Source organism: Mauremys reevesii, linkage group 27, assembly GCF_016161935.1.
Source record: "Mauremys reevesii isolate NIE-2019 linkage group 27, ASM1616193v1, whole genome shotgun sequence".
NCBI lineage: Eukaryota > Metazoa > Chordata > Testudines > Geoemydidae > Mauremys > Mauremys reevesii.
This window is the reverse complement of record NC_052649.1, coordinates 3,860,238-3,879,099: the sequence shown is the minus strand read 5'-3', so window position 1 is coordinate 3,879,099 and position 18,862 is coordinate 3,860,238. Positions and strand designations below refer to the sequence as shown.

At 43.4% G+C, this 18,862-nt stretch overlaps 1 protein-coding gene across 2 annotated transcripts in view; it reads left to right on the top strand.

Annotated features, from left to right (window-relative positions):
- IGF2BP1 (insulin like growth factor 2 mRNA binding protein 1) overlaps window positions 1-18,862 on the top strand; it is a 60,805-nt gene that overhangs the window by 32,565 nt on the left and 9,378 nt on the right. For both annotated transcript variants that reach the window (XM_039516995.1, XM_039516993.1), the window contains 4 exons: window positions 13,498-13,546; window positions 14,772-14,823; window positions 16,529-16,592; window positions 18,536-18,817. In XM_039516995.1, the coding sequence (XP_039372929.1) occupies window positions 13,498-13,546; window positions 14,772-14,823; window positions 16,529-16,592; window positions 18,536-18,817 (447 nt within the window). The remainder of the gene's footprint in view (window positions 1-13,497; window positions 13,547-14,771; window positions 14,824-16,528; window positions 16,593-18,535; window positions 18,818-18,862) is intronic.

Here is an 18,862-nt window from a genome sequence, read left to right as displayed (position 1 = left end):
TTTTGCTCAGAGAGCATTCGTGCTCTTGCTAGGGAATGTTCAGGTTTTCCGTGGGACTGTAATAGCCACACTTCATCCTTTGTCTTTAATTAGCACCTCTCCATCGATCTCCGAGTGCTCGACAAAGAATGGTAAGTGTCATTCTGCCCATTGTACAGGTGGAGAAACTGAGGCTCCTAGTTTTGTGTTCAGACTATGCCTTTAATAGCTTAGGTATTTATAAGGCACCTTGGAACCTAAAGATGGTATTAATATAATAATAATTATAATTAGTAATTATAATTAATTAATTGTATTTGTAGTGCAGTAATACCTGGGAGCCGCAGTCATGGACCAGACCCACATTGTGCTAGGTGCTGTAGAAACGGAGCAAAAACTCAGTCCCTGCCCCAAAGACCTTTCGGTCTATGAATAAGACACAAGACAACAGAGGAAGACAGACAGATAGATGGGGGGAGCAGACGGAAACAATGAGCCCATATTGGCTGAGGGAGAGGGTTGATTATATTTAGGCTTGGAAGGATTTGATTTTTATTGGTAACTGTTGGTAAACATTGATTCACCCCGCGTGCGCGCACACACATTTTTCATCAATGAAAATAAAAATTTACAGATAGCCAAAGTAAGAAAAATGCTGCTTGAGAACTTGGTATTTGCTCTGTGTGTTTGATATGTGATGTTAACAATTTTTTAACAGTTATAAAGCTTTAACTTTCTGAATCTCAGTGCCAACTATCATTAAATAATTATCGTTTGATTTCCTCCTCTGCCCTGATGGCTGCCCCCTACCCCCAGTAATTTCCTATAATTGTGGAAATTTAAATCAGTTAGCAAATGCATGTCAAAGACGCTATACTGCTACCAGATAACAGAGATTCTCCATGGAGAAGACCTGTGCTGTTTGGAGAAAGAGGGTCTTGTTTCTACCCCCACAAAGCAACGCATGGTAAAAAGCATTAAGTTCTGACTGGTCATAGATTTGTTACACCAAGTTGCATAACATCGTGCTTTTCCCTTCATCTATAGATCATTAAGCAATCTACAGGGTGGATATTCTCTGCCTTTTCTCCCCTCTCCCCAGCTGGGGAAATTTGCAGAGAGCTGTGAAAGGAAGGTTGGTTCAGTGATTAGAGCACTAGTCTCTGCCTTGGAAAACCTGGGTTCAAGTCCCTGCTCTGCTACTGACTTCCCGTGTGACCTTGGGCAAGTCCCTTAGCCTGCCTGTGCCTCTGTTCCCTGTAAAATGAGGGTAATATCACTTCCCTAACGTAAAGGATTTTGGGAAGATGAATACCTTAAAGACTGGAAGTTGCTCTGGTAACAGGCCATAGAAGGACCTAAACTTGAAAGAAGTTTGCTTTTGGAATTCACAGATACATGGGGGTCAGTGAAGTGTCTGGAAGAGAATGAAGGAGGAAGGTGTTCGGGATATGCTGTAATCTGCTGCTGGCATTTTATATTTAATACAAGCAGCAAACTTGGGAAGATGCAAGAGTTTCCATTAGCACTGAGGCATTTCTGGGAATTGTTTGGTCCCCACCCCCCCGAATATCCCCGCAGCTGCTTTTTAGTTTATTTTAAAAAGCAGCAGCATGTGGACAGAATCCTGTGACAGAGAGTCGAAGGGAGACGCATTTCACCAGGTGGAATCGCCACTTGCAATGTAAGGAAGGTTTTGAAGTGGGATCTTGCTGTCAGCGTAAGACAAATACTAGTTTGTGCCGTTGGGGGAAAAAAACCCTTCCTTGCTGTTAGCAGCCGCTAGCTTCCCAGGAAACAGGGGGCACCGGATTATTATTGGTATTATGGTGGTGCCTACCAGTTGCAAACTAGATCAGGGCCCTGGCATGCTAGACCCTATATCAGACACATACTGAGAGGCAGTCCCTGCTGCCAAGCCAATTAAATTGGTCATGATACGTTAGCAAGGATACTTCAGCCCCGCAAAAGGGAAGAGGTCCCAGGAGTCTCCGGCTTTGGCACATCATGAATTGAATGCCAGGGAACTGCCTGCTGGTGAGTTATTTATTTGGAGTAAAAGCCGTGCTCTGAGCGGAGGTCAGAGCGAGCAGGATCGGACCGTCCGTTTCAGTGTTGCAATGAATGGAGTTTCGCTATTGGAGTTTCCCGTAAGCAGGTTCCACTCTGTTTTTTTTTAAATAAAATAAGACAGTGGTTTATTTATAGCTTTGTTTATTCATTACTTCACCCATCAGACCTGGCCATTGCTGAGATTTCAGAAGGAGCCAGAATGTAACAGGTTGTTAGTCTTTGACTGAAAGGGGAGTAGAGCTACAAGGTGGAGGAGATAATATCTTTTACTGGACCAACTTCAGGTCCTGAAGAAGACTCTGTAGCTCGAAAGTTTGTCTCTTTCATCAACAGAAGTTGGCTCAATAAAATATATTACCTCACCCACCTTGTCTCCAGGGCCGGCTCCAGGATTTTTGCCGCCCCAAGCAGCAAAAAGAAAAAAAAAGCCGCGATCACGATCTGCGGCACTACCGCCTCCGGTTCAGTCTTCGGCGGCAATTCAGCGGCTGATCCTTTGCTCCGAGAGGGAGTGAGGGACCCACCACCAAACTGCCGCTGAAGAGGCAGACATGACGCCCCTCTCTGTTGGCCACCCCAAGCACATGCTTGCTGGGCTGGTGCCTGGAGCTGGCCCTGCTTGTCTCTCTAATATTCTGGTACCAACACGGCTACAACAGCACTGCAAACAACAATGGAAGGTGTAGGGGTGTCATTCACGGCTGGCGAACTTCATTTCAAGCCATATCCCTTATGGTATAATGGCATATATCAGGGGTCAGCAACCTTTCAGAAGTGCTGTGCCAAGTCTTCATTTATTCACTCTGATTTAAGGTTTCGCGTGCCAGTGATACATTTTAACATTTTTAGAAGGTCTCTTTCTATACGTCTATAATATATAACTAAACTATTGTTGTATATAAAGTAAATAAGGTTTTTAAAATGTTTAAGAAGCTTCATTTAAATTTAAATTAAAATGCAGAGCCCCCCCCCGGACCGGTGGCCAGGACAGGGGCAGTGTGAGTGCCACTGAAAATCAGCTCGCATGCCGCCTTTGGCACACGTGCCATAGGTTGCCTACCCCTGGCATATATTCTACTGCTGTATATGTGTACCACTGCCTTCTACTGGGCAGAATTGAAACTACACAATTCTGTAATAAGCCCTATACTGCTATAACCTCGTTTGGGTTAAGTATTTAACAGCTCTGTTGTTCTTGGGCAGGAGGGGTCTTGTCCTTGTTGTTGCCATGATTTGTTATATTAGATGGGTTTTTAGGAGTCATTGATGTTCAGATATAGATGTAAAGAGAGAAAATGTGAGGAATGGAAAGGAAGCTGATAAAGGATGCCTAAGAAGAATAATGTGTAGCATCTTTGATTAGAAGATCTTAAAGTTAATTAACTCATATTAATTAAGCCTCAGTAGCCGCTGTGGGAGGCAAGCAGATATCCTTTGCACTGTGGGGAAACTGAGTCCGGGAGCGAAGTGTTTTCCGATCTGTCACCCAGCAAGACTGCAAGAGCTGAAAATAGAACCTTGAGGTCTCCATTCACCTAGATTTAGGTACCAGACAGACATTCTCCCCCTCCCCCCCTTTCATTCTTGCTAATCTACAGAAGCTGCAATCAGAGGGAATTTTTGTTTGTATGAAGAAAAATCAGATTCCATCTACAAACTCATGGCAAGGGGGTGGGATATGAGCAGTTCTCGTATGCACAGGGGAATACGCGGGAGACTAGATTATGGTCATGTATGTGAGGAATACATTCTTTGAGCATGCGGATGCTTGTAGCTGTCGGAAGAAGTTTTAGGGGCAAGCAGTAGTCAGACACATGTTTTCTTCTATCAGTTTAAATCCTTTTGACCCTCTCTGAACTGTGACATTCCTTGCATTCCCGACTTCTTCAGCAATCGCTCTTCCATTCATTTCGGGACATGGATTAGCCAACATCCAAGCAAGGGATTTGATTTCATATCGCACTTTTCCCCCAAAAGAAAATCGCAAATCAGACTGAAGTTTCTCTAACCCAACCCATTGGCTTCTGTGGCATTTTCTATGTCAGGACTTTCCTGTCTCCTGAACTGGTTAGTGCTTTTTAAGCCTTTTATGGCTCATTTTGACTTGAACGTCCAAAAGAAAAAAGCATAGTTTTTAAAAGATTTCCTCTCTTGGGTCGCATGGAGTTGATTTGATTTTTTTTTCCAGTTCAGCTGAGAGACCTCAGTAAACAGTTTTCCAGCCATTTGGTTTCACTGAGCTGGAAGGAAGACGTAGGGTTGGATATGGGGCATTTTCAGATTAGTAATATGGATCATTCCAAGCTCAGATATTTTTCCTTTTGGGGTAGAACAACCCATGGGGGATCCTTTAATGTCACTGGTGATTTAGATTATTTCAGCCAGCGCCTTAGCTGGTGTAAATCAGTGTAGCTCCACCGACTTAAATTAGCCGAGGATCTGGGCCATTAAAAGTATATATTTTGTTTGTACCAACACAGCTCCATGTCAGATTTCATTAGAGGGGGTGAAATCCTGGCCCCATGAAGTCAGTGGCACTTTTGCCATTAACTTTGACGGAGCGAGGATTTCACCCTTTGTTCATGGTGAAACCTACGACAGATTTGTGATGTTGCAGCACCAAGGTTTTCAAACTGGGGATCGTGACCCCTCAGGGGGTCATGAGGTGCTTACATGGGGGGTCGTGAGCTGTCAGCCTCCACCCCCCACACCTTGCTTCACCTCCAGCATTCAATATAAAAAAAGTGTTTTTCATTTCTAAGAGGGGGTCGCATTCAAAGGTTTGCTGTGTGCAAGAGGGTGGATAAAAATCAATGATTTTTTTGATAAAATGCTTTTTGAGGAAAAAACCTATCTAAAGATAGTTTTAATTAAGATACATTATAGCTCAAAGATATCTCATCATGGAATAGGGATTAGAAATTCTAATCCTAGAGTATGAGACAATATATTCATGTAATGTTTAAGAAAAGTTTTTTAAATGAGTTCCAATAATTCATGGATTAGGGATCCAATTTTATGGGGTTCCAGTGGCTTCTGTATAGATTATTTAGGTTACTTTTTCTATCTACCCAATGGGACTCAGTGCTCAGTCTAGAAGATACCATCAGAGATGCTTAGTTTTGCAGTTCTCAAACTGTGGATCCCTGTCTCCAGAGGTAACATGCTTGTTAACAGCAAAAATGTTTTTTAAATAAATAAATAATATATAGAGGTGAGAAATAACAGACCTCAACTCTGTCGTGCCTCTGCAAATTTGTGTACACAGAGACAATCCCTTACCTCTATCTACAAGTGCAAAGTTTCAAAAAGTTCAATGAATAGAAGATTGTTGGGGCGGAATAGATCTGGAGAAGGAGAAGACGTCTGGAGATAAATTGGGAAGCGGGGACATATGCTTGTTTTGTTAAAATATTATATGTTTGCTGTTGAAGAAAAAAATCCAGAATATTTAATGTTGTTTTAGTTAAATAAAACAAATTAAATGTCTGTCTGGTGATTTTCTCCTAATTCAGCATGGCAAGAAAATCCTCCAAATATTAATGATTAACCTGTTGAATTGGAGAGAGTTCACCTCCCAATGACTTCATAAATATCTGCTTCAATTACCTTTGGTAAATGAAATAACCAAACAATCGTTCATTTTCTGATATAGCTGTAAAACTCATCTGAAAAGTTTTCAAAATAAATCACTGTTTAAAAATGTATCGTGTGTACCTTCTAAAAATGAAACCTACATCTATCTCTGAGTTGTGATGAATATGTATTAAGGTAATAACAACCAACAAGAATGCACTTTTATGTAGAAAACCATGATCAAATCGAGTCTTCCTGACTAGTGATTTAAATCATGATTGAAATCAAATCCACCCTGTCATCAATACAAACTGTTGTAGCAGAATATGGTGGTAGCCTTGTAGGAGAAAAAATATTGGAAATTGATTTGGCCTCTTTATTTGGGAACATTTCTTCTTCACACTTAGAAATTAACTAAACCATATTCTGAATGTTTATTAATTTACAGATTTATCATGTAATTAGAGCAAATAATCAATAATGACTGATAATATACATCCCCTCTTTCTGGTTGTGTAATCTCATGTTCTTGATTCTTCTTATTTGACAGTTTTGTGACTCTTTAATTCTGGGGCAATTGTGAACAGATCTGAGCTGTCTTGATTGGCTGCAGTGGGTTAGAGGAGTCATGTGTCATTGGTTCTGCTCCCTGATTGGTTCTCATGAATTATCGGTCTGAAAATTCTGAATGATCATGAAAAGCAAATGCAAAAAGGAGAGGAACATTGTTGAAGCAAATGCAGTTAAAATTTTGAAAGAATTTTAGTGGACATTTTTTTGCACTATTTAACCCAGTTCTATGTGTAGTAAAGGAAGTAGATATTTATCCATGTAATATGCCAGCTAAATGTATTGTGTCAATAGAGGATAATAGTCTACTACTGCTACTAGCTTAAGTAAATTAACTCATGTGAAATCATGTCCATAAAGGCCCATTTGTCTGAGCTGATAGTTCAAGGCTTTATCCCTTCTCATGACCTTCAGCTAAGGGCTGATACAGGAATGCCTTAAAATAAGTTTAATTGATATGCCAACTCTTTGCTAGCAAAGTAAGACGTCTGAGAGGTAAAAGCAAGGGAATTTGGAGGCAGAGCCGCCCTAGCAATTGCTTCTCAATCCCGCTGGGTTTGGCTTCAGTGGGGTTACCTGTTGTTATATAGTTGTTAGGGTCCAGATTTTCCATCGCCAGGCACTTTGTGTAGTCACTTACAGCAGGGTCACTCAAACCCTTAGTCTTTCTGTAGGCCCTGTTTACAATAACAGCTTCCTAAATAGAAGACGCATGCTCCAGTGGTTAGGCTGTGAGCTTGTGATTGGGGAAACCTAGGTTCAATTCCCTCCTTGGTTATCTACGCCCAGTGTGACCTTGGGCAAATTGCTTAATCATTCAGTGCCTTAATGTCCCCTCAGAAATGGGATAATAGCACTGCCTGGCCTCACAGGAGTGTGGTGTTAGGCTACTACATTGAAGATTGCGAGGTGCTCAGATACTGCAGCCATAGAAGCGCCTTGGCTATCTAATGCAGCTGCTGTGCCCTGGTGAATGGTGCTGCACGAAAGCAGGGTAAGGCCCCCATGTTCCTAAAGTGGATCTTTTGTTACACTGCTGCAGGTTTCCTTAACGCAGAACATGCCATCGGCTACGATAAGATAGATTTGTACAAATGTCCCCCTGAATAGTTCTGTGCCAGGGCAGGCAATGGATATTTTTCTAGCGGTGTGGATCATAGGCCAGCGTCGGGGAGGTTCAGTAAAGCTAATGCTTGAAAATCGCTTGGAAGCTGCCGGTGTCTTAGAACACACTGGCCGACTTGCTGGCTGGCTGATGCACTGGTGTGAAATGTTCCCAGGATGGCACTACTTTCCAGGTCATTTCTGGATGCAGTTCAGTAAGTGGACTGATTGCTCTTGAGCGCTTGAGTCATGTAGGGGGTCAGCTACCTGGGAAATCAATCCTCTCTCCTTATATTGCCAAGACAGTTAATTCGCAGTGATGTGCAAGCTAACCGTTTCCTAGATCTGGACGTTTGGATGCTAAGAGCTAGGGGGTTCTTAGTCTTGGGGAATTCTGAGCTTTGAAAGTCATGCCGCTTGGGTCCGAGTTTTTGACCTTTTGGGCATGGTATGAAACTCACCCAAGCATAGAGCTTATTGGAGTGGTGGTGCTGCATGTTACTATATGAGCAGAACAAACAACTCATAATGAAATAATTTGATGGCTCTCCATTTTGCCTTCCTTTTGGGGCAGAGTGGATCGATTGAAATCAAAAGTGATTGAAATTGGCAAGCAGGAAACCTTGATTTAAATATCCAATTTTAATCTTCTTTGGCATTTGTACTTTTTAGTTATTTTCCTAAAGAAAGGCTGATTCTCATTGGTTGGTATCCATTAAAAACATGTTGATTTGCAACTAAACATTGCCTTTGCACTAAATAGTGTGCTTCTTTTTGCTAGCTAGGAAGATGCACAAAATATATACACATTTATTTAAGCAATTATATAGCTTCACATACATTTATTCTTAATTTTTACATTTTATGTTAGAAAAAGGGTGAATATTACATTTCTTTACTAGATGATTCCTTTTTTTTCCTTCTTGAATTGTGTCAAGCTGTATTTGGATGGAAATTGGAATTGAATTAAAAATATATAACAGCATTTTAAAATAGATTATTTAACTAACAAAAACAATCTTTAATGTGCTGGATACATCAGAGTATATTTGTCAAAACATGATTTGTATTTAAAACTAATTGCTATATGAAACAAAGAGGATCTGTATTTAGTGAATTGAATGGATTGTTCTGGTCATCCTGTCCTTCAAGTTTTTAGAACTAGTAGATCTCATCCTCTCACACCTCATTTTTATTCATAGATTGGAAAAGAAAAACAAGTTTTCCTGCTTTTTCAACTTCCAGTCAATTTCTCAACTTTGAACGAAGTAGTCATTGAGCTGGAGAAGTTGAATAAATCAAAATGTAAAAAATATTCTCTCTGCACCTGCGGAAGAAGCTATTGCTGTCAAAAACTGGTTTAGCACTTCAACAAATTCTCTGGTTCCAGGTGCTTAACGAATGATTTCTACCAGTTCAGTGGGTTTGGCTTTCTTTAAAACATCAGCAGTTAACATGCACTACTTGAATATTATTATTATTTAATTTAAATGATTTTAATAAATTATAGTAAATTTAGACTTTAATATAGGTTGTCATAATTTCACACTGGATTTTAAATAGGTTTATTTTTAAAAAGGAAAAATATATTTAATGAAAAATTCAGATTAAAAACGAAGCCCAAGAGGTTTTTATTTATCCTGATTTGGGGGATTGTCTGCAAAACTCTACCGCAATTTTTTTTGGAATTTATTAATAATTCAGAATGAGCCAACCAGATTTAACCAATTCCCTTTACTTTCTCTTGTTCGCTGAGCTCTGTTGGTTGAAGAGCTCTCAAACACCATGGTGGACACATCGATAGATACAGTTACGATCGCAAGTCACACAGTAGGGTTTCTATTCCCTGGATATATGAACATAACCTATATCATGCTTTCAGCACATTTGCATGCGCAAACCTAATATTTGCTCTCTGGGAGCATTTTGACTAGTATTTGGTTGGGTAATTTCAAATCAATAGCCAGGCCCCCAGGGCCGGTACACATGGCAGCTTTTTATTGTTCTACATCGAAAGACAATAAAATCAAAAAGCTAAATGCATCCTTAACTACTCCTGGTGTGCGTCCTGCCTAAGGCATTCAGCACTGCATTTAGCTCCATGCTATTCAGCAAAGCACCTGGGACATGATCGAAAGTCCACCGACATCAGTGGAAACGCGGCTGCTTACAGATGTGACGGACTGATATGGCCCCCACTGTGTAGTGTCAGAGCACCTCACAAGCTTTTATTCTCGTAACGCCCCGGTGAGAGGGAGAGAAGTGCTATGACCCCATTTCACAGCTGGGGAATAGAGGCACAGAGAACAGTAAGGCTGGGGTTGAAAATCGCCAGTGCATTAGCCTGCTGCTCGCTAGCTGCCTGTGGGGACCCTGCCACTGCTTACTAGAGGTTCCCTTGCATGCTTTGATCTCACGTCCCTTTCAAATGGCAGTAGAGCAAAGCACAGTAGGAAGCTTTTAGAGCGTGGCAGCAGGGTCCCACACAGAGTGCACGGCACACTGCTTGGCATAGATTAATACCCCAGCTTGCTGAGCATTAACTGTCCACCTAGACAAGTGACTTGCCCAAGGTCATAAAGGAAATCTGTGGCAGAGCAGGGGCTTGAACCAAGTCGCCGGCTAGCGCCATAACCAATGAACCATCCTTCCTCTTGCTGGATCACTCCCTTAAAGCATGCACTTAAATCCCATTGAAGCTTGAATTTTAGCATGAGCGTTAAGGGCTTTGCTGAATGGGGTGGACTCCCAATTTGGATCTGTGTGCTGTAGTTCAGATCGCTCACTGAGCATGGGACAACTGCATACCTTCACCTCCCCTTAGCCTGGGTATAGGGTGCTCGGCGTCACCCGGGATTTGGTCCATTGTGAGCCATCTTATGATGGTAGGTGATTTAAAGGGATTAAATCTAACCACGGGGGAGGGGAACCCCATTCCTGAGGAAAAAAAACAGGAGTACTTGTGGCACCTTAAAGACTAACAAATTTATTTTAGCATGAGCTTTCGTGAGCTGCAACTCACTTCTTCGGATGCATAGAATCTATGCATCCGAAGAAGTGAGCTGCAGCTCACGAAAGCTCATGCTAAAATAAATTTGTTAGTCTTTAAGGTGCCACAAGTACTCCTGTTTTTTTTGCGGATACAGACTAACACGGCTGCTACTCTGAAACCATTCCTGAGAATTTGACATTAGGTAACAATCTATGCATCAGTAGCTTTCCAAAGAGCCGCGTGTCTACGCGTTTCACTGCAGTACCAGTGGCCTCAGCCCTCCGCTCCCTTCTGCAATAAACGTCAGGAAGCCCATCGAGCCCCTCAGTGCTGCGCTCATCTCAGCTGTTTGTGACAGCTGTTGCGAAGGGGCCGGCGTCGGAGTGGGAGTCAGTGAGGTAAATTTGGCTTTGAAATAAAAAAGATTCTTTTCTATTTTGGGAACTCGAGGTTAGAAAGAGCCAAGATGTGACTGGAGAAGTGGCCTGTTCTCAACTCGAACGTGTGATTTAAATTTAAAAAAAAAATATTTTCTCTTCTAAAGCATTAAAATTAGAGCATGGTTTATAGTCCTTTCCTCTGACCCCTGTGTAGAGATTCCCCTCAGTCTTGTATGACCTCCAGGGATTCCACCTCACTTACTTAGGGTATGTCCAGACTACCCGCCGGATCGGGTAGCGATTGATTTATCGGGGATCAATATATCAATCCCCAAACGCGCTCCCATTGACTCCAGAACCACCAGGGCAAGCAGCGGTAGCGGATTCGACGGGGGGGAGCCGCATCTGTCGATCCCGCACCGTGAGGACAGGAGGTAAGTTGAAATAAGATACGTCGACTTCAGCTGCGCTATTCCCGTAGCTGAAGTTGCGTATCTTACATTGACACCCCCCCACACACCCCCAGTGTAGATCAGGCCTTACAGTGCAGTTTGGCTTTTGGGATCAGCCTTAGATGGATAAAATTTTAGTTTTCTGTAGAGGTGGACTCCAGCCAAAGTATTGGGAACCTAGGTCCAGATTCCGAACGACACAAGCGTTGAGGTATTTGAAGCCGTAGGTTTCGTTTTGGGCCTGTCCTTCATTTCCTTCAAGATTTTCTATAAACTATATATTGATGGATCATTTTTCTGCTAATTGTACCCTGGATCATTTAAAAAAAAACAAACCAAAGTGTGAACAGTGAACAGTCAGAAAAGGCAGAAGTGTTCAATACATATTTCTGTTTTGTCTTGTGGAAAAAGTCAGATGATGTATTCATATTAAACGACAATGAAATACTTTCCAACAATCGCTACGGAGGTTGATAAGCAGCAACTGCTAAAGTTAGACATTTTAAAATCAGCCGGTTCAGATCACTTGCTTTAAAGTGCTTTAAAATTGCTGACTGAGGAGCTTTCTGGACTGTTAGTTGATTTTCAATAAGTCTTGGAAACCTGGGGAAGTTCTAGAGGACTGGAAGAAAGCTCATGTTGTGCCACTAGTTAAAAATGGTAAAGGGATGACCTGGGTAATTTCAGCCCTCTCAGCCTGGCAGTGATTCTAGACAAAATAATGGAATAGCTGATATCGGCGTTAATTGATAAAGAATTAAAGAAGAGTAATATAAATTAATGCCAATCCACTTGGGTTTATGGAAAATAGATCTTCTCAAATCCACATAATATCTTTTTGATAAGATTACACATTTGGTTGATAAAGTAATAATGTTAATGTAATAAACTTCAGTAAGGCATTTTACTTCGTACTCCATGACATTTTGATTAAAAAAAACAGAATGGTACAAAATTAACATGGTGCACATTAAATGGATTAAAAACTCTTTGATAGGTCTCAAAATTTAATTGTAAATGGGGAACTGTCATTGAGTGGTTGTGTTTCTAGTGGGTCCTGCAGGGATCGGTTCTTGGCCCTAAGGTATTTAATATTTTTAATGACCTGGAAGAAAACAGAAAATCATTAGTGATGAAGTTTGCAGATGACACACAGATTGGGGGAGTGGTAAATAATAAGAGACAGGTCACTGAAATAGCAATCTGGATTGCTTGGTAAACTGGGTGCAAGCAAAAAATATGCATTTCAAAAAGGTCAAATGAAAAGTCACGTGTCTAGGAACAAAGAATCCAGGCCATGCTTACAGGAGCGGGGAGATGCTATCCTGGAAGCAGTGACATGGGATCCTCGTGGATAATCCGCTGAACATGAGCCCAGTGCAATGGAGTGGCTGAATAGGGGAATGCAATCTTTGGATATATAAACGGGAATATCAAGCAGGAGTAAAGAGGTTATATTACCTCTGTATTTGGCACCGGCATAAAGTTCTGGTGTTTTCAGTTCTGGTCTTCGCAGTTCAAGAAGAGTATTGGTAAATTGGAGAGGGTTCAGAGAAGAGCCACGAGAATGATCAAAGGACTAGAAAACATGCCCTATTTTGAGAGACTAACGGAGCTCAATCTGTTTGTCTTATCAAAGAAAAGATTAAGGGGTGACTTGATCCCAGTCTGTAAGTACCTCTATGGAGAATAGAAATTTGATAATAGAGGGTTCTTCAATCTAGCAGACAAAGGTCTAGCAAGATCCAGTGGCTGGAAATTGAAACTAGACAAATTTAGGCCAAGAATAAGACAGAAGTTTCTAGCAGTGAGGGTAATTAACCATTGGAACAGTTAACCAAGGGTTGTGGATGATTCTCCTTCACTACACATTTTTAAATCAAGACCGTCCATTTTCCAAAAAGATCTGCTCTTGTTAAAGCAGGAATTAATTCAGGGAAAGACCCATGGCTTGTGTTATGCAGGAGGTCAGAACAGATGATCAGAGTGGTCCCTTCTGGCCTTAGAATCTATGAATCTATAATGGCAAAAGCACTTCTGTGTCCGTATAACTGAGTCTACCCCAAAGTTTTTTCTGGTACAGAAATGTCATAAAGAAATCATGCCCCTCACCAACCCTGCTTTTCCTGCAAAAGTTTCCAGTGTAGACATGGTCTTCATGAGTGACTTTCATCTCTCTGCCCCTCAGGTTCTCTGTCTGCAAAACGGCATTAAATGATGTGGGGCTTGATTAACTGATGCCCATAAAGTGCTTTGGGGCAAATATGTGTTAGCACATTACTCAGTGTACGGAAGTGAAGTATTTTGAAATGCAAAGGGCCTCATTTCCGACAACAACCAGGGCTTGAAATTGATTTTCTTTTTATTTCAGGAGCCGCAAAATTCAGATAAGAAATATCCCACCCCAGTTACGATGGGAGGTGAGTGAAACAACTGAGCAACTGCAGACCTGACTTATGACGTACAAACCTTTTAAATACCGACACTTGATCTTTAGAGCCCTGCAGATCTGCAGATCTCCGCTTTATACCTGTGGATTGCGGATGGATGCAAATCCAAATTTTGTATCTAGAGCACTGCAAATCTGCGGATGTCTGTGTTTGCGGATCCGATGCGGATACAAATTTTGTATCCGTGCAGGGATCTATTGATCTTGTCTTCACTAGCCTTTTGCACCTCTCGTTCATTGGTTGGAATTTAGTCTGCTCTCTAGGGTGATGAACAAACATTTGTACCCTGAGACAAATGTCAGGAGTAGCCACACAAGCCTTTTAAAATGTATTAAGCTCCTCCAGTTGGTAACGAATTAACTCAAGGTACAAAAATCTCCAGAAGACGTACCCAAACTGTGCTTGGATCACCTTGACTGCTGCATCTTCCATCTCCGTGACCTCCCCGAGTTCTGTTTCTCCTGATCAAAGTGTTGGCTGCTTTTGATGCACATGAGAAGCTTCACCCTCCGCCAACACTCCCACTGTCTCCCGGTTGGTGTCAGGGTGCAGTTCCAAATTGACTTCCCTGGTCTTTAAAACCTATGGTGGACTCATCCCTTCTAGTCCTGAGCCATGGGGCTTCGAGAGCCACAAGTGATTATTGGTGTCCAGCTGGAGATGCCTTAAAGGGGCCTGGTTTTCAGAAACTGCTGAAAAGCGCCCTCGGAAAATCTGGCTCCTTTAAAGTGTCTCAAATTGGGCAGCAAGAAATGGAGGTGCCCAAAATCATTGGCCATGTTTGGAAATGGTGGCTTTCATACTACAAGCTGGATGAATGAACGGACACCCACCCACCCCTTTTTTGTCTTACCTAGCACCAAGAAGCCCTAACTGAGGTTGGGCAACCATTGTGCTAGGGGCTGTACAAACACTCCCTGCTTGCCATCTAGACAGACACGGGGTGAGAGGGGAAACTGACACACTCAGAGAGGGGAAATGACTTGCCTAGGGTCATGCAGCAAGCCAGGGGTTGAGCAAGGAATAGAATCCAAGTCTTCTGACTCCCAGTCCAATGCCTTCTCCACACATGCTATAGAACTGCCAAAGTTAGGCCGTCTGATCATGAGAAACCGGGTTTGCTTGAAGATTTGTTTTATCTTCCAGGTCTGGTCATATGCAACCCATGTAATGTAGTTTCCCTTTCCTTTTATAGGTGTTGGATGGTTTGCTAGCTCAGTATGGTACTGTAGAAAATTGTGAACAAGGTAAGAAAGTGTGTAAGTGTGTGTGTGTTCGGTTAGATTATTTCTAAAGTTAGACACTAACTTTTTCCAGAGTCAGTAGAATTCGGTTTAGAAGCCGTTGGGAAGTAAACGCTTCTTTGCTCAGTCATTTCATAGAGGGTGAAATTTAATCCTGTGCAGAGGGTCACATGTTCATAGGCCTTGGGTTGGTCCTCTGACCGGGGGCAAACTTAACTCAGTGCGTCTGACCAATGGGTTGTCATTATCTCCTCTGTAACTCCCGGTCACTTTCCCTATGATGGCGCGCTAGGAAAGTTTTTTGGGGCTGATCCAAAATCTGGACTTGCCAGACTGGATCAGAACCAAGGGCCATCTAGTCTAGTGTCTTGTCTGAAAGTGGCCAGTGCCAGATGCTTCAGAGGAAGAGGTAAGAGCCCCCCAGTAGGTAGAAGTGGGATAATCTGCTCCCTCTATTCTGTCTCTGCCTGGTCTCTAAGAGAGCATTAGGGCTACAGCCCTGAAGCAGGAAGTTTTATATTCCCTCCCGGATGTTTGTTATAACTGTGGACATTCTTGTTCCCCACATACACGCCCAGTCGCTTTCTGAATCTTGTCATGTTCCTGGCAAATCCTCAACCTGTAACAGGACATGTGGAGAGGAAATGGGGAATGAGTAGGGAGTAACTCACCCAGGTTACTCCTGCATTGAGTGGGTTTGACTAATGCACGTCTTCTGTAAAGACCTCCAGGCTTTGAAACCCTAACCCAGTGGTCCCCAACGCGGTGCCCGTGGGCGCAAGGCACATCTATGCACCCGCCTACTGGCCGGCGGACAAGCATCCACCGAAATGCCACCGAAAAGCGGCATCATCAAGAGGCGTCGCCGCCGAAGTGCTGCTGATTTTTGGCGGCATTTTGGCGGCGACGTCTCTTGATGACGCTACTTCGGCGGCATTTTGGCGGTGATGCCTCTTGATGTTGCTGCTTCTCAGCAGCATTTCGGCAGATGCTTGTCCGCAAGCCACGGTCCTCGGTGGCTCGTCATCTGGCGCCCACCACCCGGAAAAGTTTGGGGACTACTGCCATAACCCTTTCCCTTCTGGTTCAAATCTGGTAGTGACTAAAACTCCTTGGAGTAATGACGGCTCTTCGATGTCCTTTGTGAAACAAGTTGGGTTGGGCATCTCTGTTCCCAGTGGTCAGGTCCCCCGCGTGTAGGATGGATGATCAAAGAACAAGAACCAGCAGAGGAGTCAAGGATTGAATAGGCCACAGAAGCCGATCTCTCCTCTAGCTTTACGCCTTGGTATATTGGCTGGATAATGCGGGTTACACTCCCCTCTTTCCCACCCTCCCCGACCTGGGCCAGCTTGTCCCAAGTGTCAGCAGTCCGTGGGGGTTCAAATCCCTATTAGGGAGTTTGTATGATAAGCCCTCTATGGTGGGTTCAGGGATTCAACCCAAGACCGCTAGAACTAAAATTGTGGGCCACTACTGCTTGAACTGAGCAGTCAGATGCCTTAGCTGGTTGGCAGTATGGCCCAGATCCTCCCAGATATTTAGGCATTGAAGTCAATGGGTCTTAGGCGACACTCTGGGCCTAACTGGAAAAAGGCTCTGGGGGGTTCTTACATTTAAAATGTAAGTCATTTAATTTAAAAAGCAGACCTCAAACCAATTGCCCTTCTGCACCATTCCCACTAATTCATGTGTGTTTTGCTCGAAGTGAACACAGACAGTGAGACGGCCGTCGTCAACGTCACCTATTCAAACCGGGAGCAGACCAGACAGTAAGTGAAATCAACCTGCGCCTATGCCCCGTGCTCTTTTAAGGGTGACGAAGGAGGGAGTTGGTTTTGTCCAAACAGAAAGCCTTCCCCATCCCGGCCCCTCTAGGATTTTGTAGAAAATGGCTTGGCCAACCCCAAGCCTTCAAAAATCAAGTGTCAGCCCCTCCCCCCACCCAAAATCATGAGTTTGGATTAAATATCATGAGCCTCTTTAAAACATTTGGGGTTCTTTTTCTTTGCCTCCAGGTTGCTGAGCCTTTAGGGGCACTCAGGTCAGGTGGTCAAGCATTTCTGTGCAATCACAAGGGCTCAAAACATACTTATTTGAAAGAAAGCTGAGATTCCTTATCTAATCACAGGACTCCAGGAGCTCGGGCTTTAGGAATATGCCAAAGATTGCGAGAGTTAGGGCCTCTGAAGGAAAGATCTATGGTATGAATGAGTTTTAAATTGCACACCCCAGTCCCCGATGAAGCAACAGCCAAATGTAACTTGCACAAGGATGATTCCGATTCTGAATGGCTTGTTGATGTGACGTGAATTGGGATCTTGCTGCTGCACAGATTAAATTTCCCTTTTGCGAAGGTGCCACAAAGATAGGTTCTGTCCGAAGCCCTAAAAGAGAGCGATTGATTCAGACCATTTTAAATTTAAGTTGAAACAGGAGGATTTCATAGATTTAAAGCCCAGAAGGGATCTTTAGATCAACTTGTCAGACCTCCATAGAATGTCATCCGGTTACCCCTACGGTAAAGCCTACTAACTTGTGTCTGTCTAAAGCTCATCTTCCATACATGCATCCAGTAGTGATCTGAAAACCTCAAAAGATGGAGAATCGACCTCTTCCCTGGATAGTTTGTTCCGTTGGTTAATCACCCTCCCTTTAAAAATTCTGTGCATTATTTCTGAGTTGAATTTGCCTGGCTTTAACTTCCAGGTGCTAATTCTTGTTATGCCATTCTCCACCCTTTAGTATCTGATATCTTCTCCCCACAAAGGTCTTTATAGACTGTAATTGGGTCACTTCCTTATCTTCTTTCCGATAATCCGACCAGTCTGAGCTCAGCAAATCTCCCACTGAATGGCAGTTAACATGTATAAGGAACCAGACACATCTGGTATGGCGCCATTTATAGGGGACGTTTCACTAGGGTGAGCAGATAGCACGTGCGAAAAATTGGGACACTTTTTTTCGGGGGTGAAGGGTGTATAGTTGCCTATATAAGACAAACCCCTAATATCAGGAAAGTCCTGATAATATCAGGAAGTCTGGTCATCCTGCGTTTCACGGGGGTTGGAGTATCAGACTTCTTGGATAAACGGGGGTTCAGGTTAACTGGGTAAAGTAGGACACTTCCACATGGTCCGATGTTTGAATGAGAGTTGGATAGACGGGGTTGTAGCATGGATGGTTCTTGCTTATGCAGGTAGTGCCATCTATTGGTAGCTTTGTGAAACTGCAGCCAGCTTTTTAAAACGAGAGAAATTGATTAAAAAATAGGCCAGAATTCATCCTTGGGGCAGCTTCAGTGTGTGGCGGGTGGGGGGGTTATACCAGGAATTAATCTGGCCATTTTGTGTTTTCATTCCATAACTTGGATTGATATAGTGCTCAAGCCAGAATGATCAGCTTAAAGACCTCCCCCATCCACTTACAAAGTCAAGTGATGGCCTGACTGCCGTGAGTTCTGGTGCCTTCTGTGGTGTTGGGGTCTGTGACTTTAAGGGCTGAGCTTCCCAGACAGAGAGTCTGAGCAGGGGGCTATGAAGGTCATATTGTTATGCCCAGCCAGTTGGAACCGGACACTGGAATAAAGCAACGCTTTTGCAAACACCTTTTGCACTGGGTGATCTCTGAACGTCACACCTGACGTAGAAGGGAATGAATGGCCAGAAGAGCCAGAGATAACCTGGGATGTTCTTCCTCTCTCTCTCTACATCAGGGCGATCATGAAACTGAATGGGCACCAGCTGGAAAACCATGCACTGAAAGTCTCCTACATCCCCGACGAACAGTCCATGCAGGGGCCTGAGAACGGGCGGCGGGGCGGCTTCGGCACACGGGGGGCCCCCAGGCAGGGCTCGCCCGTCGCCGCAGGAGCGCCCGTAAAGCAGCAGCCGGTGGACATCCCACTCCGACTCCTGGTGCCCACGCAGTACGTGGGGGCCATCATCGGCAAGGAGGGGGCCACCATCCGCAACATCACCAAGCAGACGCAGTCCAAGTGAGTCCCGCCTTCTCCTGGCTGCCTCCCTGCCCATCCGTCCTC